The 20,652-nt window shown below is 39.7% G+C and overlaps 1 protein-coding gene across 2 annotated transcripts in view; it reads left to right on the plus strand.

The window, feature by feature from the left end:
• Positions 1 to 2,916: 2,916 nt before the first annotated feature.
• LRCH2 (leucine rich repeats and calponin homology domain containing 2) overlaps positions 2,917 to 20,652 on the plus strand; it is a 91,459-nt gene continuing 73,723 nt past the window's right edge. For both annotated transcript variants that reach the window (XM_039256081.1, XM_039256083.1), the window contains exon 1: positions 2,917 to 3,265. In XM_039256081.1, the coding sequence (XP_039112012.1) occupies positions 2,917 to 3,265 (349 nt within the window). The remainder of the gene's footprint in view (positions 3,266 to 20,652) is intronic.

A 20,652-nucleotide genomic window follows, 5' to 3' on the forward strand; every position in this document is an offset into this window, starting at 1 on the left:
GATTTCTCCCTTGGCTCCTCTATTTGTATATTCCTTATTATTGAGCTTTCTTTTTTGAGAGGGGCAAGGGTATAATAAAAAATTAACAGTTATTGTTTACCTAATGCTATTACTTGCAGAGAATAGTTGCTGGCACAGGGTGTTGGCTCATAAGTAATCATATTTATTCTTAGAACAATCCTATGTAAAGTATATACTATTTTATCTCATCCATAAAATGGAAGAATAATAGGACTTATTTTACAGGATTGTTATGAGGATTGAATGGCATAGTATATGTAAAAGAATTAGATCAGTTCCTGGTAAATAGTAAGCACTATTTTAGATATTCTTCTCCTGGTGGCTTAGTCAGTTGGGTGTTTGACTTCGGCTCAGGTCATGATCTCATAGTTTGTGGGTTCGAGCCCCACATCAGGCTCTGTACTGACAGTTCAGAGCCTATTTCGGATTCTGTGTCTCCCTCTCTCTCTGCCCCTCCCCTGCTCATGCTCTGTCTCTTTCTGTCTCAAAAATAAACAAACATTTAAAAAATAAATATTTTTCTCCTTCTTCTTATTTTTTAGTGTTATGTATGAAGAAACTAAAGTACAGATATTTTAAGTCACTTTTCTAAGTATTATAGAGGCAGTTATGTGGTTGGAACACATTTCTAAATTTCATACTCTTTCTTCTAAACCTTCTACCTCCTGTTAAATTAATGAAACAAGGAGGCCATTAGACTGAGGTGGCTCTATTGCTAAGGCGACTTATTTAAGCAAACCAAAATGTAAGCCTCTAAATGCCTCAAGGTTATGGAATCAAAATGCTAAGGACAACCAATCACAAACAGCCAAGGAAGCTTTAAGTTATAGCCAATCAGATAATTTCTTCTTTGCTTCCGCATTTTCTCCACATGTCTTTTCCCTGGCTCCTGTTGGCCAAGCCACTTCTGGTTTGGCACTGCCTAATTTAAATTGATAAATGTGCGAATTAACTCTTAAAATTTTAAAGTATGCCTCAGTTTATCTTTTAATACTCCTTATGGCCTTGATATTTGTATGAAAGAGCTCTAGAATGTGTTATTTTGTCTGATCTTCTGGTATATCTAGCCAATTTTGCAGGCTTTCTGTTTTTTGTTCTTAGACGATTTTTAACTTCTATGAAAGATTACTCCTTTTTTTTTTTAAATAATGTTTATTTCTTTTTGAGAGAGAGAGAGGGAGAGAGACGGAGAGAGTGCATGTGTGTGTGCGGGCTAGTGAGCACGAGCTGAGGAAGGGCAGAGAGAGAGGGAGACACAGAACTTGAAGCAGGTTCCAGGCTCTGAGCTGCCCACCCAGGCGCCCCACAAGATTACTTCTTAAATTTGCTTGTTCATGGCCATTTTCACTTGACAGCTATCCTGATCCTGAGGACCCCTTTTTCCTGGAGCCCAACACATTGTTTTAAATAATGTCAAAATTCTTATTGGCTAATTATTAAAATAGTTCCTTTCCTAATCTTTTCTCTAACTAATGACTTTAGTTTCTCTTCTAGCCCTTCTTGATTCTGGAAGTTCTCAGTTAATACTTGATTTGAATTGTGCTATAAAGATATAAGGTAGAGCATTCCTTGCTGATACCAGTGGGTTTGAGTAATTTGATTTCACTTGCTAATTCATTGTAGAGTCTGATTCTCAGTTCTCTTCTTTCTGTGGGTCATGCGTATGGCAGATGTAATTTCTGACAACATAATAATTTTAATTAGCCTCTATGGCCACCAAGCAATCTAGACAAGTTGTTAATTTTTCCTGCATTTCCCACCAAAGTAGAGCCAACGGCAGATAAAGTTTTGTGGAGCTATCCCTAAGAAAATGAGATTGTTAGCAGATGGCTCAAAGTGAAATGGATGTAAAAGAGATGCATTGGATATTCAAATTAATGATAGCCAAATACGTCCAGTCCAAAGTTTCGGATAGGGTTTTCGTGGTCCCCTTATTGACTATTCGCGAGAGAGACTTGAATACTCTGAGTGCGGGTAGAGAGGTAACAGTGGCCTGAGTGGTTGGGTTCAGGTTCTAAGAATGACCTCCCAAAATCCAAGATTGATTTAGCTTATTATCCTCGGTATTAAACCTACAGAATTCCACCTCAAACCAAAACCTTATTTCAAAAGTAAACTTTAAGGTTGTTTAATGAATCAGAGAGTTTTCCATCAGCCAAACTGACATGAAGAGAAGAAACCTGAGATATTTTGGAGATCTTGGCACAACTTCAAAGAGTGATAGAACAGAATGCAGAGAACTTTTCCAAGTTTCGGAAGGCAGCAGTTTGGCTGGGACCCACACATACTGGAAAACATTTAAAAAGTCGTTTCCTATTTTGGAAGTCTAAATTATATGGCAAAATTCATATATGCCTCAAACTCCATTCTGCACCAGTTTTCCTCCCCAAATGCCCCTCCACCGTGTCTCTCCGCGTCCACACCGGTAAACAATTCCTGAGGCGCCTGCGGTAAGCGTTTCAATAAGGAGGCTGATAGCCCTTCCAAATGCTGTTTGCATATATTCTGAAACGAATCCCTTTCACCCCTGTCTGATATATTTGCCTTTGTTTTGCAGAGGGAGAAAGGTGAAGCAATTTACACACTTGGGGACGTGCCGCTAAACGACCTGTGTTTCAGCTGGTGTCGCTTCGCCAGACTTTGGTACCCAAAGCAGCGGAACCGAGATTTAGCATCCTTCCTCCGCTCGCACATTTCTGAAAGCAAGCCTTCTGCACGTTGGAACACCGTCTCTTCTCTCCCCAACACCTCCTCCCAGCCCGCCCCCTGGTTCCTTCCCACCCTCAACCTCGCCCCCCCCCTCCGCCCCCCAGCCTGCGCATGCGTCCTAAGAATCCCCTACACTCGCGGCACAAGCTGAGAGTATTGTCGGGGGCTATTCTCTCTCCCAGGAACATGGCGGCGAGTCAGGGAGGTGGTGTTAACAGTGGGGGCGGCGGTTGTGGTGGAGGTGGAAGTGGCGGTGGCGGCGGCGCAGCCGGAGGGGGAGGTGGCGGAGCCGGAGGGGGAGGCGGCGGAGGCGGCGGGACCCTCGTGGTGCCCATCCCGGTACCGACTCTCTTCGGGCAGCCGTTCCCCAACGGGCCGCAGTGGAACCCGGGGAGCCTGCAGCCTCAACACACGGTGAGGAGCCTGGACCGGGCCCTGGAGGAGGCGGGCAACTCTGGCATCCTGAGCCTCAGTGGTAGGAAACTCCGAGACTTCCCCGGCAGCGGCTATGACCTGACGGACACCACCCAAGCAGGTGACAGGACGGGGTGGGGGGCGGGGAGGGGAAGCTGGGCTCCGGTGGAGGAGGTGGGGGGAGTAGGTGGCTGCGTGGCTGCATTGTTGGACTCGGCTGGTCTGGGCGGGTTCGCGGGGGCGGCGAGACTGACAAAGTCAGAGCAGCCTGTTCTCCTGAGTGTGGGGGGTGGCGCGGGGGAGCACGGAATGGTGGCGGGTGTTTGTGTGTGTGTGTGTGTGTGTGAGTGTGCGTGTGCGCGCGCGCGCGCGCGTGTGCGTGTGTGCAGACTGAAGGATGTATGGAAACCGGGCGGGATGTGAGGGGTGAAAGAGCATTATTATTGTTAAAGCGACTTTCCCCGGTAGGGAGCGGCGAGGCAGGTAGTGACACCTTCCTTACTTAATGCACTTCTTCCAACTCTCCTGCCTGTTCCCGTCTTTCCCGGACGGGTTAAAAAAAAAAAAAAAAAGACATAGAATCACAATCGCTACATATTCTTTAAAGGCGTACGTGCCCGTAAGAATGGCATATTCCTCTTCGTAGCACGGCGGCGGCGGCATTGCCACGGTTTTCATGTGTTCTTATTTTGTGTGTGTGTGTGTGTGTGTGTGTGTGTGTGTGTGTGTGAATCATCCTGCAGTGTTCTTGCCTTCTTGTCACGTATGCCTCTAAAGACGGAGATTTTTCATTTTCTTGCTGTTGAGAAGGTAGTGGTGGTTAAATTAGTATTTGCTGCGGTGGGAAATGAAATCATCAATCACTAACGTGTCTGGTTACTAGGGGGAAAGGATCCTTGTTTTGAGTTATGTTTAGAGCCCTCATTTTTATAGCAGAAATGGCCAAAACATTGAAAGGCATTTTTGAGAGACAGAATGAACTCTGTTCTTTAGAGAGTTGTGGGCTAATGGCTTATCATGTTGGTTGAGAAATTGGCTATTGTGATGTTCTTCATACACTCCTGGGTACTCTTTTGTTGTGAGTGGCATTTTTTTGTTAGGAACATACTCTTTCCCCTCTGCGTTATAACCCAGTGGTGATTATTTTAGATGCATTTTTGGTTTGATGAAAGGGTGTTTTGCTTTCCGTAATCTTTACATTGTTTATCTGTTTTTATTTGCTTGGCTGAAAGAAATCAAGGACACAGTTATTTTAATAGGTGTAGTGATTTTGAAATAGCACAGCAAGAACATTGGCCCATAATGAGAAGTAATAAAAGGCCTCTTCTTTTCGGAATAACGCTATTTCGATGTATCTAACTCTTAAATTTAGATAATGGGTTTGGAGGAGGGTGAGGGAGGAGGAAAACCTAAAATTGAAAGCTTGCATCCAGTGTTCTCTTAGGAATTAGCCTAAGAACTACGAATGCGTAATCGATCGCTGATTTTGTATTTTGGAAGGCATGTTTGAGTATTTACTCCTCCACTCTGAACACGTTTCGTAAACAGTATGTTCACATATTCGTGAATATATTGGCAAAATACTATAGTCCTTGGTATGTTCTTCAAAGGCTTCAGGAAAAATGGTTTCAGACTGCATCATTATGGAGCTCTACTGTATTGCTTATTGTGCTTTATAATCTGTAAAGGATCTATCTGTACGACAAAGTTCCAGCATCCTGGCTCGGCATTCAGGGCTTTCACTGTCCAGCTCCAGTTTATTGTTGCAACCTTATCGTCCCAAACACTCCTGCATACAACCCTCTGTTCTAGTCAAGTCAACTCTCTGTTCCTCAGGCGTATTTAATGAATTTCTGCCTCATCTTTGTGGAAGGTCACCCACATGCTTGAGATTTCTTTCTTTACTCCACCTATTTAATTTTGTTCAAGCTCCCATCTTTTCCAAGAAGCTTTCTCGGACTCCCTGAGCCCAAAGCAGTCTCCTGTTTTTGAGTTTTTATGGTACTTACTGTCTTTACCACTTACTTGCTAGTGCTGGCTTTCTTTTCTTTTTTTTGGGGGGGGGGCTTTATTTTCTTTTCATGTTCATGTCATGCTGTCCCTGAGAAGACAGAGAGCTCCTTAAAGGCACAGGATACGTCATTTCCTTGTGCTCTCTTCTCATTGTATATTGCTTATATTGTACTTGATAATATTTTTCATAAACATGAATATCATCTTATGTGGTTATAATCTTTGGCTTTTAAGCCTTCAGTTGGTTTTCTTGAGGCAAGCTTTTTACACAAAGCAGAACGATACTTGCTCTTTTGTGCATTCATTTGTGATAAACTTTATTGGTCTCTGCCATAGCACAGAGTTTTTGAGCTAATTCCACCTTATTTTACTTTTTTTCCCATTGAATGTATGTTCCTTGTGGGAACCCTTCAAAATTTAAATGAGAAATTTGTGAGTGACTCATTTGCCATTCATTTTTGACGAAATTCAGTCATGAACTATTTAGGGACAATCTTTTTGTATATTAGACGAGGATTCATTATGTGTAAATGAAGGTAGGTACACTGGAACTGACGAAAAATAGAGCACGTTTGAGATTATATACACACACACACACACACACACACATACATATATACACACACACACACACACACACAGTATCCTCCGTTTTCATCAAACGGATGTATGTATTCTGTTTGTTGGTATTGTACTTAAAACGACTCTGGGATGATGTTTCAGAACCAAACTCATTAGTTAGGCCAGCATGTCACGGGCTATTGCATTGGGAGGAGACTGGAGGCAGGGAAAATAGGTAGGAAGGTATTCTGTTAATCTAGTTGTGAGGTGGTGAGAATCTGGGGTAAAACTAAATTGGAAAAGAAGGGAAAATTGATAAATTTCAAAGGGAGCAGGGAGGGCTTTTTGCATTATTTTGCTGTTTCTCACATATATATAAGACAAAATAGACCTGTGGTTCTTCACCTGGGCTGCACATTAAAATCGCAAGGGAGTGTTTTTAAAAAACCTGGGCCCCATCCCAGACCAATTAAATCAGAATCTCAGGGGCCAAGAGACTCGTTTTTGTTTTTTGTTTTTAAAGTCTTCCCAGATGATTCTCAAGTACAGTCAGGGCTGAGAACAACTCTAAATTAGCTCATTTTTAAGGTACTCAAGAAATACTGTTGAAAAGGGTGAGAACATGGATAAAAATTTAGTGACTAAACCAAAGGCACTTGTCAAGAGGATCAACACCAAAAGTAGGAGCTACGTATTCAAGTCTAGTTCAGTATTCTTATTTTATTTTATATAAGTTTTTAAATACCTAGGAATAAACTTTTCTTAATGTTTATTTATTTACTGACAGAGAGAGAGAGAGAGAGTGTGGCATGAGTGCATGAGTGGGGGACGGGCAGAGAGAGAGAGAGAGAGAGAGAGAGAGCGCGAGCGAGAATCCCAAGCAGGCTCCCTCCCTGCTGTCAGCGCAGAGCTTGCCCCAGGGCTTGACCTCACTAACCTTGAGATCATGACCTGAGCCGAAATCCTGAGCTGAAATCCAGAGCCGAAATCCAAAGTCGTATGCTTACATGACTGAGCCACTCAGACGCCCCTCAATATTCTTTTTATTAGACTTGTTGAAGCAGAGACTCATTTTATTTTTCATTATATCATGCCACTAATGAGGAGAAACTTACAAGAAACTACAGTTTCTTCAGTTTATATTTACTCTGGTTTATATTTAATACTGTTCAATAACTTTTCATTAAGAAAATAGTGTCCCCAAAACATGCAGCAGCAAAATCTTGTTTTATCTGTTAATAGTCTTTCTAAAATTTTTTAAATTTTTTAAATTTATTTTTGAGACAGCATGAGCAGGGGAGGGTCAGAGAGAGAGGGAGACACAGAATCCGAAGACAGACTCCAGGCTCTAGGCTCTGAGCTGTCAGCACAGAGCCCGACGCGGGGCTCAAACTCATGAACTGTGAGAGAATGACCTGAGCCGAATGAAGTTGGACGCTTAATTGACTGAGCCACCCCAGCCCCTCTCTGTTAATAGTCTTGATGGGAGGGTAGAGAGTTGGTAGCTATTGACAAAGTTTATTTTTGGCGTTTCATTACCTTTTGTTTTTTGTTTTTGTTTTTGTTTTGCATTCTGGTGTGTGTTCTTCACCTGCAACTGCCCACCTGCTCTCCTCCGTGTTTCTTTCCCCCTCTTTAGCTCACACCCCTTCTTTTGCTCAGATGTAGCTCAAAGCTAACTAATTATGCAGCCTTTACAGGAGATTAATATTTAAAAGGGAGCGTTTGCTAATTTACTTGAATCTTCAATTGGTGGTTTGTGCTTGTGACCTTTTTGAATATGTCTGTCCTTCAGATTCTTCGTGATTAAAGTCCTCGTCTATATAAAGACGTAACAACAGGGATGAGAAAGTTGGTAATCCATTTCAGGAAAGTGCTGCCTGTTGTTCTAATGTCTTGTCTTCGATGGTCTATCGATAGACTTGGCAGGGCAAAGGGAAATTACCTAAAACTTTTTAGTGTGTGTGGATACCGTGGTAATTTGTTGACCTTAAGAGAGCTTGAAAGTTATTTAACAGCTACCCAAACAAATGCTGGAACTTTTCATCTTTCACTTTGTCACCGATGCTACAAGTAAGTCTCAGCCTGCTTGCGGCTGCTCCCTCTGCTTCTTCATAACCCTTTATGTCCATAAACAATAGGCCTGTGAAACAGATTTGGGGATTCTTACAGGCATCAGATCGTGCTGTGTCCTGGTTAATCACATGTTTTCCTGTAAACCTGGAGTCAACTCTAGCTAATTTCCTAGTGTGCTGGTTCACCCCTTCAACTGTGGGGCGTGGTGCATTGTATCAGGTTGTAAAATGGAGCCAGATAAACTTTGCAGCGTCTGACTGTAGGTGAAGGCCTTTTCAGTGCATTCAATGGAGTGAACTTGTGATAGTGATTTTTCTGGACTGATTCAAATATCTACTTTGCTTTATGTAATAAATGTCTCCCTGAAAAATTGAATGTGCAGCACAGTTTTGACGATTAACTCATATTTTAATTGCTCTAGACTGAAGTTGAGTTGCTGGACCTTGCAGCGATTTATTTTACTCAGTGATGAAATCTCCTGTGGCATAAATAGTTGCCCCTTAATTTTGTTCTTTTGTAAGTTCACATTTTAAAATAAAATGTCATCTTAAATTGGAGGCTATGTTCATCATTAAAATATTACCATTTTTGTATTTCTTTATAAATTTGTCTTTATAAATTTGTAAGCACGTCCATGTGTATTACACTATTGTATCCTAATAATAACCCTGTGCGCTTGGCAGACTATACATAGTAATTACTCCTTGTTGTTGTGAGAGGTTAAGTGATTGGCCCAAAGTGAAACGGCTAGCGGATGGCAAAGTGTGGTTCAGAGCCTAGGATTTCCGACTCTAGCACTCACAGTTCCAGTGTTCTTTCTTTCCATTGTGACACATTCTGCCTTTATGATAAAGCTCTCATTAAACTAAACACTATGCTAATAGAGTATTTATTCAGAAGAATGCTTGCTTAACTACATAGGTTCTATAATTTGTGCTTGTGCAGTGTGTTGTGTTTTGTGTGTGGTAGTCGTCCAGCTTCTCTCCATGCTTCCCTTCCTGAGGATTTTAGAAGAGATTCATTAAGGAAGCATTTATTGAACTCTGACTTCGGAGACATGACTACAGCCAGTAGAAAAGAAAGACACATGGTGCTTGTCCTTGAAGGGTTTATCACATAGTTGAATGTGTATAAAATAGTTGAATATGTGTGACAATTATAAAAGAATTATAGGTGTGCCTGGCTGGCTCAGCCGGAAGAGCACGTGACTCTTGATCTTAGGGTCGTGAGTTGGAGCTCCACGTTAGGGGTAGAGGTTACTAAAAAAAATAAATAAATGTAAGAAAAAGAAAGCTACTAAATTCATAAAAAGGAAAATAATTATATAACAATATGCAAAATTGTACACTTTTATAAAATGTGCAAATAAGTGGTGGGAAACTGTGTCATAAGGCTTCCTTTCAGCAGGGGGTAAGTTAGTTTGAGAAAGGTTCCTTTAAAGTTAGATATATGCTGAATCTTGAGGTCAACAGTCAGTATGGAATCAAGTTATGATTTAGGCAGGAGGGGCAGTTGCAGAATTTCAGGGGAGAAATTGTATGAATACCGAGTTGAGAACAGATACTGTGTGTTGACAGCAGATGTTAACCAAAGGTTTACTCTGTATTTTTGCAAACATACTAAGAGGCGGGAACTGGTGGAGAGTTCAATGTTAAAATGCAAGAGGAAGAGGAGAGAGGACCTTTATTTGAGGACAAGGAAAGAAAGAACAGGGTCGGGAGCTGTTAGCCACGGAAGGGAGAAGTAGCCTGACTTTTACTAAGGTGCAAGTGAAGTTAGATGTCTGGGGACACTAATGTCTTAACTTTTAATCGTAAAGAACTGAGGCAGTGTCATCAGGGAAAAGGGTGATGAGCATAGGAAAAGGTATTCAGTAGGGCATAATGCTTTAAGGAATCCATTTGGAGAATAAGCCACAGTTTAGAATTAGGACTGTGTGATAAGCAGCTAAATTAGTAGCTTTTGGAAAAGATGAGCTTATCATATTTTATGAAAAAGTATATACACTGCGTGGCAGGTAAAAGAACAGAAGTGGTTGGTTGGGATTTTTGTTTTGTTTTTTAAATTTTTTTTTTAACATTTATTTACTTTTGAGAGGCTGAGAAACAGAGAGACAGAGCATAATCTGGGGAGGGGCAGAGAGAGAGAGGGAGACACAGAATCCGAAGCAGGCCCCAGGCTCTGAGCTGTCAGCACAGAGCCCGGCGTGGGGCTCGAACTCACAAACTGCGGGATCACGACCTGAGCCCAAGTCAGACGCTTAACCAACTGAGCCAACCAGGCGCCCCAGGATATTTTTGAATTGGGTTTATAGGGACACTTTGTTTAAAGTTTAACATTTAATATTTGGATTTAGATTATCTGTAATACAAACTCTGAAACATTTATTTGTCATTAAAAGCATAAAATTGGGGGGTGCCTGGGTGGCTTAGTTGGTAAAGCGTCCAACTTCGGCTCAGGTCATGATCTCGCGGTTCATGAGTTTGAGCCCCGCGTCGGGCTCTGTGCTGACAGGCTCGGAGCTGGAGCCTGCTTTGGATTCTGTGTCTCCCTCTCTCTCTGCCCCTTCCCACCTCATGCTCTGTCTCTGTCTCTCTCAAGAATAAATAAACATTTAAAAAACTTTTTTAAAAAGCATAAAGTTGGACAAAGTTATACTATACTTCACAAATATAAAAATTGAAGACTTGCAGCTTATTGATTCCCTGGTAGGTAGTATTTGTTTAATTTGCAAGGCACTGTGTGAAATTTTGCAGAAGGGCACGCCATTCTCCTAGCCAGTCCCAACAGCCCGCTCTTAAGGGATGCTTAAACTGTGTGATACCCACCCTCATTCTGCAAAGGTTTTCATCATGATCCAGAGGGGAAATCTTTTAGTTTTCTCTGTTTTGTTACACTTTGGGTATTTTGGGTACTTGTTGAAGCATTGTAATACTCTGAAAACTTTCAGAATGTTTTGTCTGCTTCCCTTTATAGGAAGGAACACCTTACACTTGAGGGAACCATTTAATATTATAAAAGAAAGCTGTACAAGTTATTTTTATTTTATTTTTTAAAAATATTTATTTTGAGAGAGAGAGTGAGAGGGAGTATGAGCAGGGGAGGGGGGAGAGAGACACGCACACACATACACACACACACACAGAGAGAGAGAGAGAGAAAGAGAGAGAGAGAGAGAGAGAGAGAGAGAGAGAGAATCCCAAGCAGGGTCTGTGCTGTCAGTGCAGAGCCAGACACAGGGCTTGAACTCATGAACTGTGAGATTATGACCTGAGCTGAAATCAAGAGTCGGACACTCAACTGACTGAGCAACCAAGGTGCCCCTGTATAAGTCAGTTTTATAACTATAATTTAAGTTTATGTTTAGTCTTACTTAAAAACTAGTGCACTCAAGTTGTCTAAAGGTCTAGTTTTAAATGTTAATCTTTACATTTCTCTTGTTTCAAATAAATTGCAAGTTAATAGCATTCCACTTAGAGAATATCAGTGTGTTGTAAAGGATAAACAATGGCTGTTTTCTAATATATTTTTTGATATGGAAAATTTTAAAGAAAAGTTGTTTTTTCCAAGTAAGGAAGTAAATCTTTTCCTATTTGTGGACATTGCTAGTTCTGTGTACACTTGTATGATTTTTGACAGAGATTGTTATCACTTTACTTTTAAATTAATCACTTCAGTCTTTTTCAGTAGAATTTTATGCATAATTTTAGGGATTCAAGATGACAAAAGACAGAAGTAAAATAACATAAACTTTTATTTGAACTCTACAGAGACTAACCAGTTCTAGAGCATTCATGAATTTGGATTTCATCCAAAAATCACTTCATTAAAAGATTATGCCCCAAAGAGGCTCTAGAATGCACAGCCTAGAATTCTTCCTCTCTTAAAAAAGTAACTACAGGGCGCGCCTGGGTGGCTCAGTCGGTTAAGTGTCCGACTTCGGCTCAGGTCATGATTTCACAGTTCGTGGGTTCGAGCCCCGCATCGGGCTCTGTGCAGACAGCTAGCTCAGAGCCTGGAGCCTGTTTCGGATCTGTGTGTCTCTCTCTCTGCCCTTCCCCAGCTCTCACTCTCGTTCTCTCTGTCTCTCTCAAAAATAAATGAAATAGTAAAAAAAAAAAAACAACAAAAAAACAAAGAACGGATTTGTCGTATCTATTTTACGTATATGGACAAGATTGTAAAGTTGCTGCCTTAAAAGAAATTATGATTTCATAGTGGTATAAAATAAATACTTATTTGTCCTCACATGTCTATTGTATCGGCTAGATCCACCGAGGGAAGATTTGCCCTAAAGGATATTTAGTAATGTCTGGAGATGTTTTGATTGCCACAACTTGGGAATGCTACTGACATCTATTGGGTAGAGTCCTGGGCTAAGGATCCCGCAGTATATAGGAAGGACTGCCACACACAACAAACACTTGCCTGTTTCAAAATGTCATTTGGTGACAAGAGTGAGAATCACTGGGCTAGAGTAAGTCATAAGTGAAAACAAAAGTGCAGTGCAGGTTCAAAGAGGGAGAGATGACATCTAATTGCATTGGTAGAACATCAGGGAGGGCTTTATAGAGGAGATTGGAGGTAGGGAAAGGATCAGATTTTATAGTTACTCACGAAGAGGGAAAGCACATAAATATTGACATCCCAGAGGCTCTTCAAATTCAAAATACATTAAAAAAAATCAGCTCCTGGGGCACCTGTGGGGCTCAGTTGGTTGGGCAGCTGACTCTTGATTTTGTCTCAGGTCAGCATCTCATGGTTCATGAGATCAAGCCCTGCTCTTAGCACGGATCCCACTTGGGATTCTCTCTCCCTCTTTTTCTGCCTCTGCCCACCTCGCACACATGCTCTCTCTCAAAATAATTAAGTAAACTTAAAAAATTAAAATAAAAAATGAGCTCTTGCTATTGACCCTAGCCCCCCTGGTGACCCAGACCGTAAACTTTGGGAATGATTTTCGACTCTTCCCCTTGCCTTCCCTTTTATATCTAGTTAGGAACGAAGGCCTGTTGGCCATAGCTCTTTGGATAGCTTTCAGATCTCTTTCCTTCCTGTCTGTTTTCGCTGCTATTGTTGTTATTCAGGTCCTCCTCCTGTCACCTTTAACTGGACTTATCAGCAGTTTTCCTGAATGATCTCTCTGCCTCATATTTGCATCAAATCCAGTCTTTCACACTGTAGCCACAGCACTCTGATTGTCCTGAGTAGCTACTAAAACACCTTAGAGCCAGTAAGCTGGCTCCTTAACAATACATTGCTTATTCCTTGTTTTGAATATTTTAAAAATGTTTAAAAAAGCTAATACATACACTATGCCTTATATGACCGGTAATTTTTACATTACTTAATATTAAACTCCTAAGATTCATCCAAAACGTTATGTGAAGCTGTAGTTCATTCTTTTTGATGGCTACATTATCTTTCATTGTGTGACTATACTATACTTTAAGCCACTTTCTCACTGATGGCCGTTTGGGTCGTTTCCACATTTTTGCTCTTGTGAACAGCGCTGCTGTAAGTAGTAGTATGTCTCCTGTGGTGCATGTGTAAGAATTAATCTTGTGTGTATACTTGGTAGTGGAATTTCTGGGTTATATGGCATGTCAGTGTTCAACTTGAGATAATGCCAAATTGGTTTAAAATTTACATTTACTCTGGGGCTCCTGAGTCGCTCAGTTGGTTGAACATCCTGACTCTTGATTTCTCAACTCAAGTCATGATCCCAGGGTCGTGGGATCGAGCACTGTGTTAGTCTCCACACTGAGCGTGGAACCTACTTAGGATTCTCTCTTCTCTCCCCCTCTTCTCTTCCACTGCCCCTCTCCCCTTCACACGTAAGTTTTCTCTCTCTCACCCTCTCTGAAATGAAAAACAATTTACATTTCCTTCATCATGTATGAGAAAGCCTATGAATCCAAGATCTCCAACACATTGTATTGTCAGATCTTTACATTTTGGCCAAATGAGTTTAAAATGGTATTTCAGGGGCACCTGGATGGCTCAGTTGGTTGGGCAGGGGCGCCTGGGTGGCGCAGTCGGTTGGGCATCCGACTTCAGCTCAGGTCATGATCTCACCATTCATGGGTTCGAGCCCCGCATCGGGCTTTGTGCTGACAGCTCGGAGCCTGGAGCCTGTTTCAGATTCTGTGTCTCCCTCTCTCTCTGACCCTTCGCAACTCGCGCGCACTCTGTTTCTGTCTCTCTCAAAAATGAATACATATTAAAAAAATGGTATTTCAGTGAAGTGTTGCTTGATATATATTTTTCTGATCACTAGTGATGTTAATGTATCTTCAAATGTCTTTGGCCATAAGTGTTTCCTGTACTGTGAAATAACTTTTCATTGATTTTGCCCAATTTCTCTTGGTGGTCCTTTTCTTATAGAATTCTGAGTTAAAAAAAAAAAAAAAAAGCATTCCTTACACTACTCATTTGTCAATTTTGTATGTTGTGAATATTTTCTCCTACTTTATCATTTGTCTTTCTGCTTTTTAAGAAGTCTTTTGATGAGCAAATGTTCAAAATTTTAATACAGTCAGCTTTGTCAGTGCTTTATAGTCGTTGCTTTTTGCATCTTGTTTTAAGAATGTGCAAAATATATTCATCTACATTTTTTACTAAGTTTGAAAGGGTTGTTTTGGATGCTTATGTTCCTAATCAATATGGAATTGATTTTTATATAATAGAATGAGGTCCAGTTTCATATTTTAAAACACAGATCATTTTTTCCAGATCTGTCTCTGCTTACTTTTTTTTTTCCAACATTTTCTTGACTTTTAAGTCACATACCCAAAATTCACCCATTTAAAGCGTACAGTATAGTGGCACCTAGGTGGCCCGGTTAGGTGTCCAACTCTTTTTATTTTAATGTTTATTTATTCTTAGAGAGAGCGAGCAAGAGCAAGCACGAGTAAGGGACAGGAAGAGAGAGGGAGACACAGAATCTGAAGCAGTCTCCGGGCTCTAAGCTGTCAGCACAGAGCCTTTTGTGGGGCTCAGACCTAGGAACCTTGAGACAATGACCTGAGCCGAAGTCGACACTTAACCAGCTGAGCTACCCAGGTGCCCTGAGCATCTGAGTCTTGATTTCAGCTCAGGTCATGATCCCGGGGTCATGGGATTGAGCCCTGCATTGGATTCCAGGCTGAGCGAGGAGTGTGCTTAAGATTCTTTCTCTCCCTCTGCTCCTCCTCCTCCCCTGTGGGCACGTGTGTGTGCCTGCAAGCTCTCTCAAAAAAAAAAAAAAATTAAAAAAATTAAAATGTATAGTTTATTGATAGTTATTTCTGCACCCATCACTACAATGTAATTTTGGAATATTTCCATCATGCTCTTCCCAAATCCCATAACTATAAGCAGTCTGTCCCCATTACCCTCTTATTCCCCTCATCCAGACTTAGTTAATTGCTAATCTATTTTCTTTTTTAAAAAAATTTTTTAATGTTTTATTTATTTTTGAGAGAGAGAGACAGCATGAGCAGGGGAGGGTCAGAGAGAGAGGGAGACACAGAATCTGAAGCAGACTCCAGGCACTGAGCTGGCTGTCAGCACAGAGCCCAACGTGGGGCTCGAACCCACAAACTGTGAGATCGTGACCTGAGCCGAAGTTGGACGCTTAGCCGACTGAGCCACCCAGGTGCCCTAATTGCTAATCTATTTTCTATCTCTATAGAATTAGCTTATTCTGGACACTTCATATAAATTGATTCATAAAGTATCTGGGCTTTGGTGACAGGTTTCTTTTATTTACCATAATGTTTTCAAAGTTCATTTATGTTGTAGCATGTATTAGTACCTCATTCCTTTTTAAATCTGAATAATTTTGTTTATCCATTCATCAGTTGATAGACAATGGGATTGTTTCCACTCTGGCTATTTATTATAAATAATACTGCTATGAACACATGTTTTTGTGTAGATGTATGTTTTCATTTTCTTGTGTATATATGGAGGAGTGGAATTCCTGAGTCACGTGGTAATTCTGTATTTAACAATTTGAGGGGCGCCTGAGTAGCTCAGTCTGTTAAGCATCTGACTTTAGCTCAGGTCATGATCACACAGTCAGTGAGTTCGAGCCTCGCGTCAGGCTCTGCACTGATAGCCAAGAGCCTGGGGCCTGCTTCGAATTCTGTGTCTCCCACTCTCTCTGCCCCTCCTCCACTTGTGCTCTGTTTCTCTGTCTCTCAAAAATAAATAAATGTTTTTTAAAAATTAAAAGAAAATTTGAAGAAATGTTGTTTCCAAAGTGATTACACCACCATTTTACATCATTTGGATTCTAATTTCTCCATCTCCTGGACAACACTTGTTATTACCTGTATTTTTATTTATAGTCATTTTAGGATGTGAAGTATAATCTCATTATGGTTTCAATTTGCATTTCTCTAATAACTAATGACGGGAAGCATTTTTCATGCATATGTCTTCCTAATGGAAATATCTCTTTAGACTTTTTGCCCATTTTCTAATTGGGCTGTGTTATCTTTACTGAGTTATAAGAATTTTTATTTTTTAAATTCTGCACATAAATCCCTTATCAGATATAAGGTCTGCAGATATATTTTTCCTGTTCTGTGGGTTCTCTACTTTGAATCACAAAATTTTGAAATTTTGATGCAGCACATTTTATCTGCTTCTCTTATGTTCCTTGTGCTTTTGGTGCCATACCTGAGAAACCATTGCCTAGCCCAGGGTTATGAAGATTTACCCTTATGTTTTCGTTTGAATTTTATAGCTTTAGCTTCTACATTTAGGTATATTGTCTAGTTTTAGTTTTTTGTATATGGTGTGAGATCAGAGTCCAACTTTATCCTTTTGCATGTGGATAGTCCGTTGTCCTAGCACCATTTCTTGACAGTAAATCTCTTTCCTCATCCACTTGTCATGTCACCCTTGTTGAAAATCAATTGACGGTAAGTGTAAATGTTTATTTCTGGACTCTCAATTCTGTTCCATCGATCTTTATTTCTATTCTTTATTTACAATTCGGTCCATATCCCATTACCACAGTCTCTTGATTTCTGTAGCTGGGTAGTAAGCTGTGTCTAAAGTTTTATAACCAGGAGGGTGTGAGTCTTCCAGCATTGTTCTTTTCAAGATTGCTTTGGCCCTTCTGAGACCCTTGCCTTCTTGTACAAATTTTAGGATCAGCCTGTCCATTTCTTTAGAAAATGCACGTTGGGATTTAGAGAGGGATGTTGTTGAATTTCTAGATCACTTTTGGGGAGTTTCACTATCTTAATATTAAATTGTCCAGCCTATGAGTATTCATGTCTTTAAAAATTTTTAAATATTTTTTTCCTAAAATACTGATTTATTTTTGAGAGAAAGACACACAGCATGAGTGGGGGAAGGGCCGAGAGAGAGGGAGACACAGAATCTCAAGTGGGCTCCAGGCTCTGAGCTGTCAGTATAGCTCGAACTCACGAACCAGGAAATCCTGATCTGAACTGAAGTCGGACGCTTAACCGACTGAGTGATCCAGGTGCCCCAAATGTTCATGTCTTTTGATTTATTTATAGCTTTCTTTCAACACTTTGTAACTTTCCTAAATTTTTATTGTTTTTGATGTTACCGTAAATAGAATTTTCTTCTTTAAAGGATTCTTGTCATACAGCATTAGATTAGTTTCAATTCTACAGTGTACTGATTTGACATTAATAAACATTACAAAATGATTACCATGATATGTAGTTTTTATCTGTCACCATACAGAGTCATTACACTACTATTGACTATATTTCCTATGCCACACTTTACATCCCCGTGACTTATTTATTTCATAACTGGAAACTTGTACCCCTTAATCCCCATCACCTCTTTTGTCCATCCCTTCCCCAACCACCAATTTGTTCTCTGTATTTATGAGACTGTTTTTGTTTGTTTTCTTTGTTTTTCAGATTCTAAATATAAGTGAAATCACAATGTATTTATCTTTTTCTGCTGACTTATTTCACTTAACGTAATACCCTCTAGGTCCATCCAAATTGTTTCATATGGCATGATTGTTTTTATGGCTGAGTAAATATGGAAAATTTTTCTTAATTTCATTTTGGGGATGTTCATTGCTAGTGCATAGAAACAGAATTGATTTTTATATACTGACCTTTTATCTTACAACCTTGCTGAACTAGTGCCTTCATTTTAATAGTTTTTTAATGGTACACTTGGTTTTTCCGTATACAAAATCATGTCATCTGGAAATAAATATGTTTTACTTCTTTTTTTTTTATTTTAATCTGGATGCCTTTTACTTGTTTCTTGCTTAATTGTGCTGGCTAGAACTTCTAGTACAATGTTGAGTCGAAGTGGTGAGAGTCGACATTCTTGCCTTGTTCCTGAATTTAAGAGGAATGCAGTCAGTCTTTCACCAATAAATATGATGTTAGCTCTGTTTTTTTCATAGACGCCCTTTATTAAGTTGAAGAAATTGCCTTTTATACCTAAATTTTTGAAAAACTTTTTATCACAATAGGGTGTTGGAATTTTCAGAGGCTTTTTATGTGTCTGTTGAGATGATCACATGGGTTTTGTCCTTTACTGCATTAATGTGGTTGGTATATATATATATATGTGGTTGTATATATATAGTCTTATATATATATATATATATATACTGCCCCTAGACTCTACAGTACAGTCTACCAGACTACAGGCTGCTCCTTGACAGTATTGCGCACCTCTTTTTTTTTTTTTTAAAGTTTATTTATTTTGAGAAAGACGGAGATAGCACGAGTGGAGGAGTGGCAGAGAAAGAGGGAGAGAGAGAATCCCAAGCAGGCTCCATACTGCTAGCACTTTAGCCCGATGTGGGGCTCAAACTCATGAAATTGTGAGATCATGACCTGAGCCAAAACGAAGAGCTGGACACTTAACCGACTGAGCCACCCAGGTGCCCCATATTATGCGCTTCTATGTCTCTGTGTTTTTACCACCTACTGTTAATGTCCTTCTTCTTTTCTACTTTGTGAATTCCTATTGATCTTTCGTATCCCAGATCAGGTCTTTATTTGTTTCCCTGTCCTCTCATCTTCCACATATGGTGATTACTTCATACTTCTGTTATAGCAGGTGTGCTCCATTATTGCAATCAATATATTTCCTTTATTGTAGCATTCACCATCAATTTAATAACTTTTCTGGAAAAAATACTTCCACTATATGCACACACGTGGATTTCAGAAATGTTAACATTAGAAGAACACGTGCATTATAAAATCAAAGAAATATGGTATTTTTTTACATTTCTTTTTATTAATTTGGAGTTATTTGAATGTAGTTACTTAGCTGCCACTCCGGCACTAAAGTAGAGTGTGTGGTGCATAGTAGGTGTTTAACACATTTGTTCAATTAAGCCTGCCCCTTACCTTGAATGTCTTTCCAGATCTCTCCATAATTTGTCTTTCTTTTTCCTCTGTATTTCCCACTACTCATCTGTGTACCCTGTTCTCCAGGCAGATTGGACTTCTCATTGTCTCCGTGATTTTGTTTTAATTGTTTATTATTTAAAAAAAATGAAAAGCTATTAGAAGAAAAAAATAAGTTTACTTTTTTATTTTAGTTTTTGAAATAGGCTCCATGCCCAGTGTTGGGCTTGAACTCATGACCCTGAGATCATGAGTTGTGTGTTCTACCGACTGAGCCAGCCAGTCGCTACAAAAATAAGTTTATTATTGCTTCCTATGCAGAGATATGATTATTAAACTTTTTTAACTGTTGCAGATTAGCTATAGTTTTTTTTTAAGTTTATTTATTTATGTTTTTAATAATCTCTACACCCAATGTGGAGCTTGAACTCATGACCCAGAAATCAAAAGAGTCCTGTTCTTCTGACTGACCCAGTCAGGCGCCCCCCGCCACTTTTCTAAAAAAAAGTGTGTATATTTTATCTATAGTTTTTGTATATTATATTGTAGATTGGGATATGGTTTTATTTTACAATAGTTGGCTGCTTTTATTTATTTATTTATAGACTGTATGCCCAACATAGAACTCGAACTCACAACCCCAAGATCAAGAATTGCATGTCTACCAAATGAGCCAGCCAGGTGCTCCACAGAATAGTTGACCACTTTTAAATATTTGGGTTAACTAATAAAACTGATTTTTGAGTAGTGTTTATAACATTAAATACTATGACATTGAAAATATTAAATTATAAATGTTTTGAGGATTAATATGTTGCTTTAACAAATCCTGTTTTGAAGATTATATTTGTAGTTGAAGCCCAGTGAAAATTGGGAGATAAATACACATTTTGTGATTAGGTTTAGCAGTTTTCTTGGTAGTAGAGCTCTAAATTGTTTAAAATTGTATTTTTGCATGTCTGTTCTTACATTATTCTGTTCTTACATTATTAGAGTGTTGTCCTCCATTTGCCTTCGGCAGAGCTAAGATCTACACTTCCGAGTTGCAAAGTTTATCATCCTCAGTAGGATCAGAGCTTAAGGGCCTCATAAACAACTCTTCATATGTTCACTACTTCTCTTGTAAAAAGCCTCATCACCTCATCGCTGAATTTTCTCAACAATTTTCTATGTAATGTTGCCATAAAAGTCTTCCCATTATAGTCTAGTGTGTACTCTTCTTCCAGATTGTTCTTCCCGAGTCTTCCTTATGCCACTGTTCCATCGGAGAAAAGTATTTTATAACATGATTTTTTACGACTGCCTAATAGTCTATTGTATGAATGTACCATATTTTATTTAACCATCTTCTACTCTTAGATGTTTAAATTACTATTTAATATAAGTAGACAGCCAGGTGCAATTGTATTTTTGGCTTTAAATTGCTTGCCCCAAGAGGAATTTAAATGCTTCGAGGGCAGATACAAAAATTTCCTCTAGTGTTTGGTTC

The sequence above is a fragment of the Hyaena hyaena genome, unplaced genomic scaffold (assembly GCF_003009895.1).
Source record: "Hyaena hyaena isolate Hyena2069 unplaced genomic scaffold, ASM300989v1 scaffold_556, whole genome shotgun sequence".
In the NCBI taxonomy this organism is placed as follows: Eukaryota; Metazoa; Chordata; class Mammalia; order Carnivora; family Hyaenidae; genus Hyaena; species Hyaena hyaena.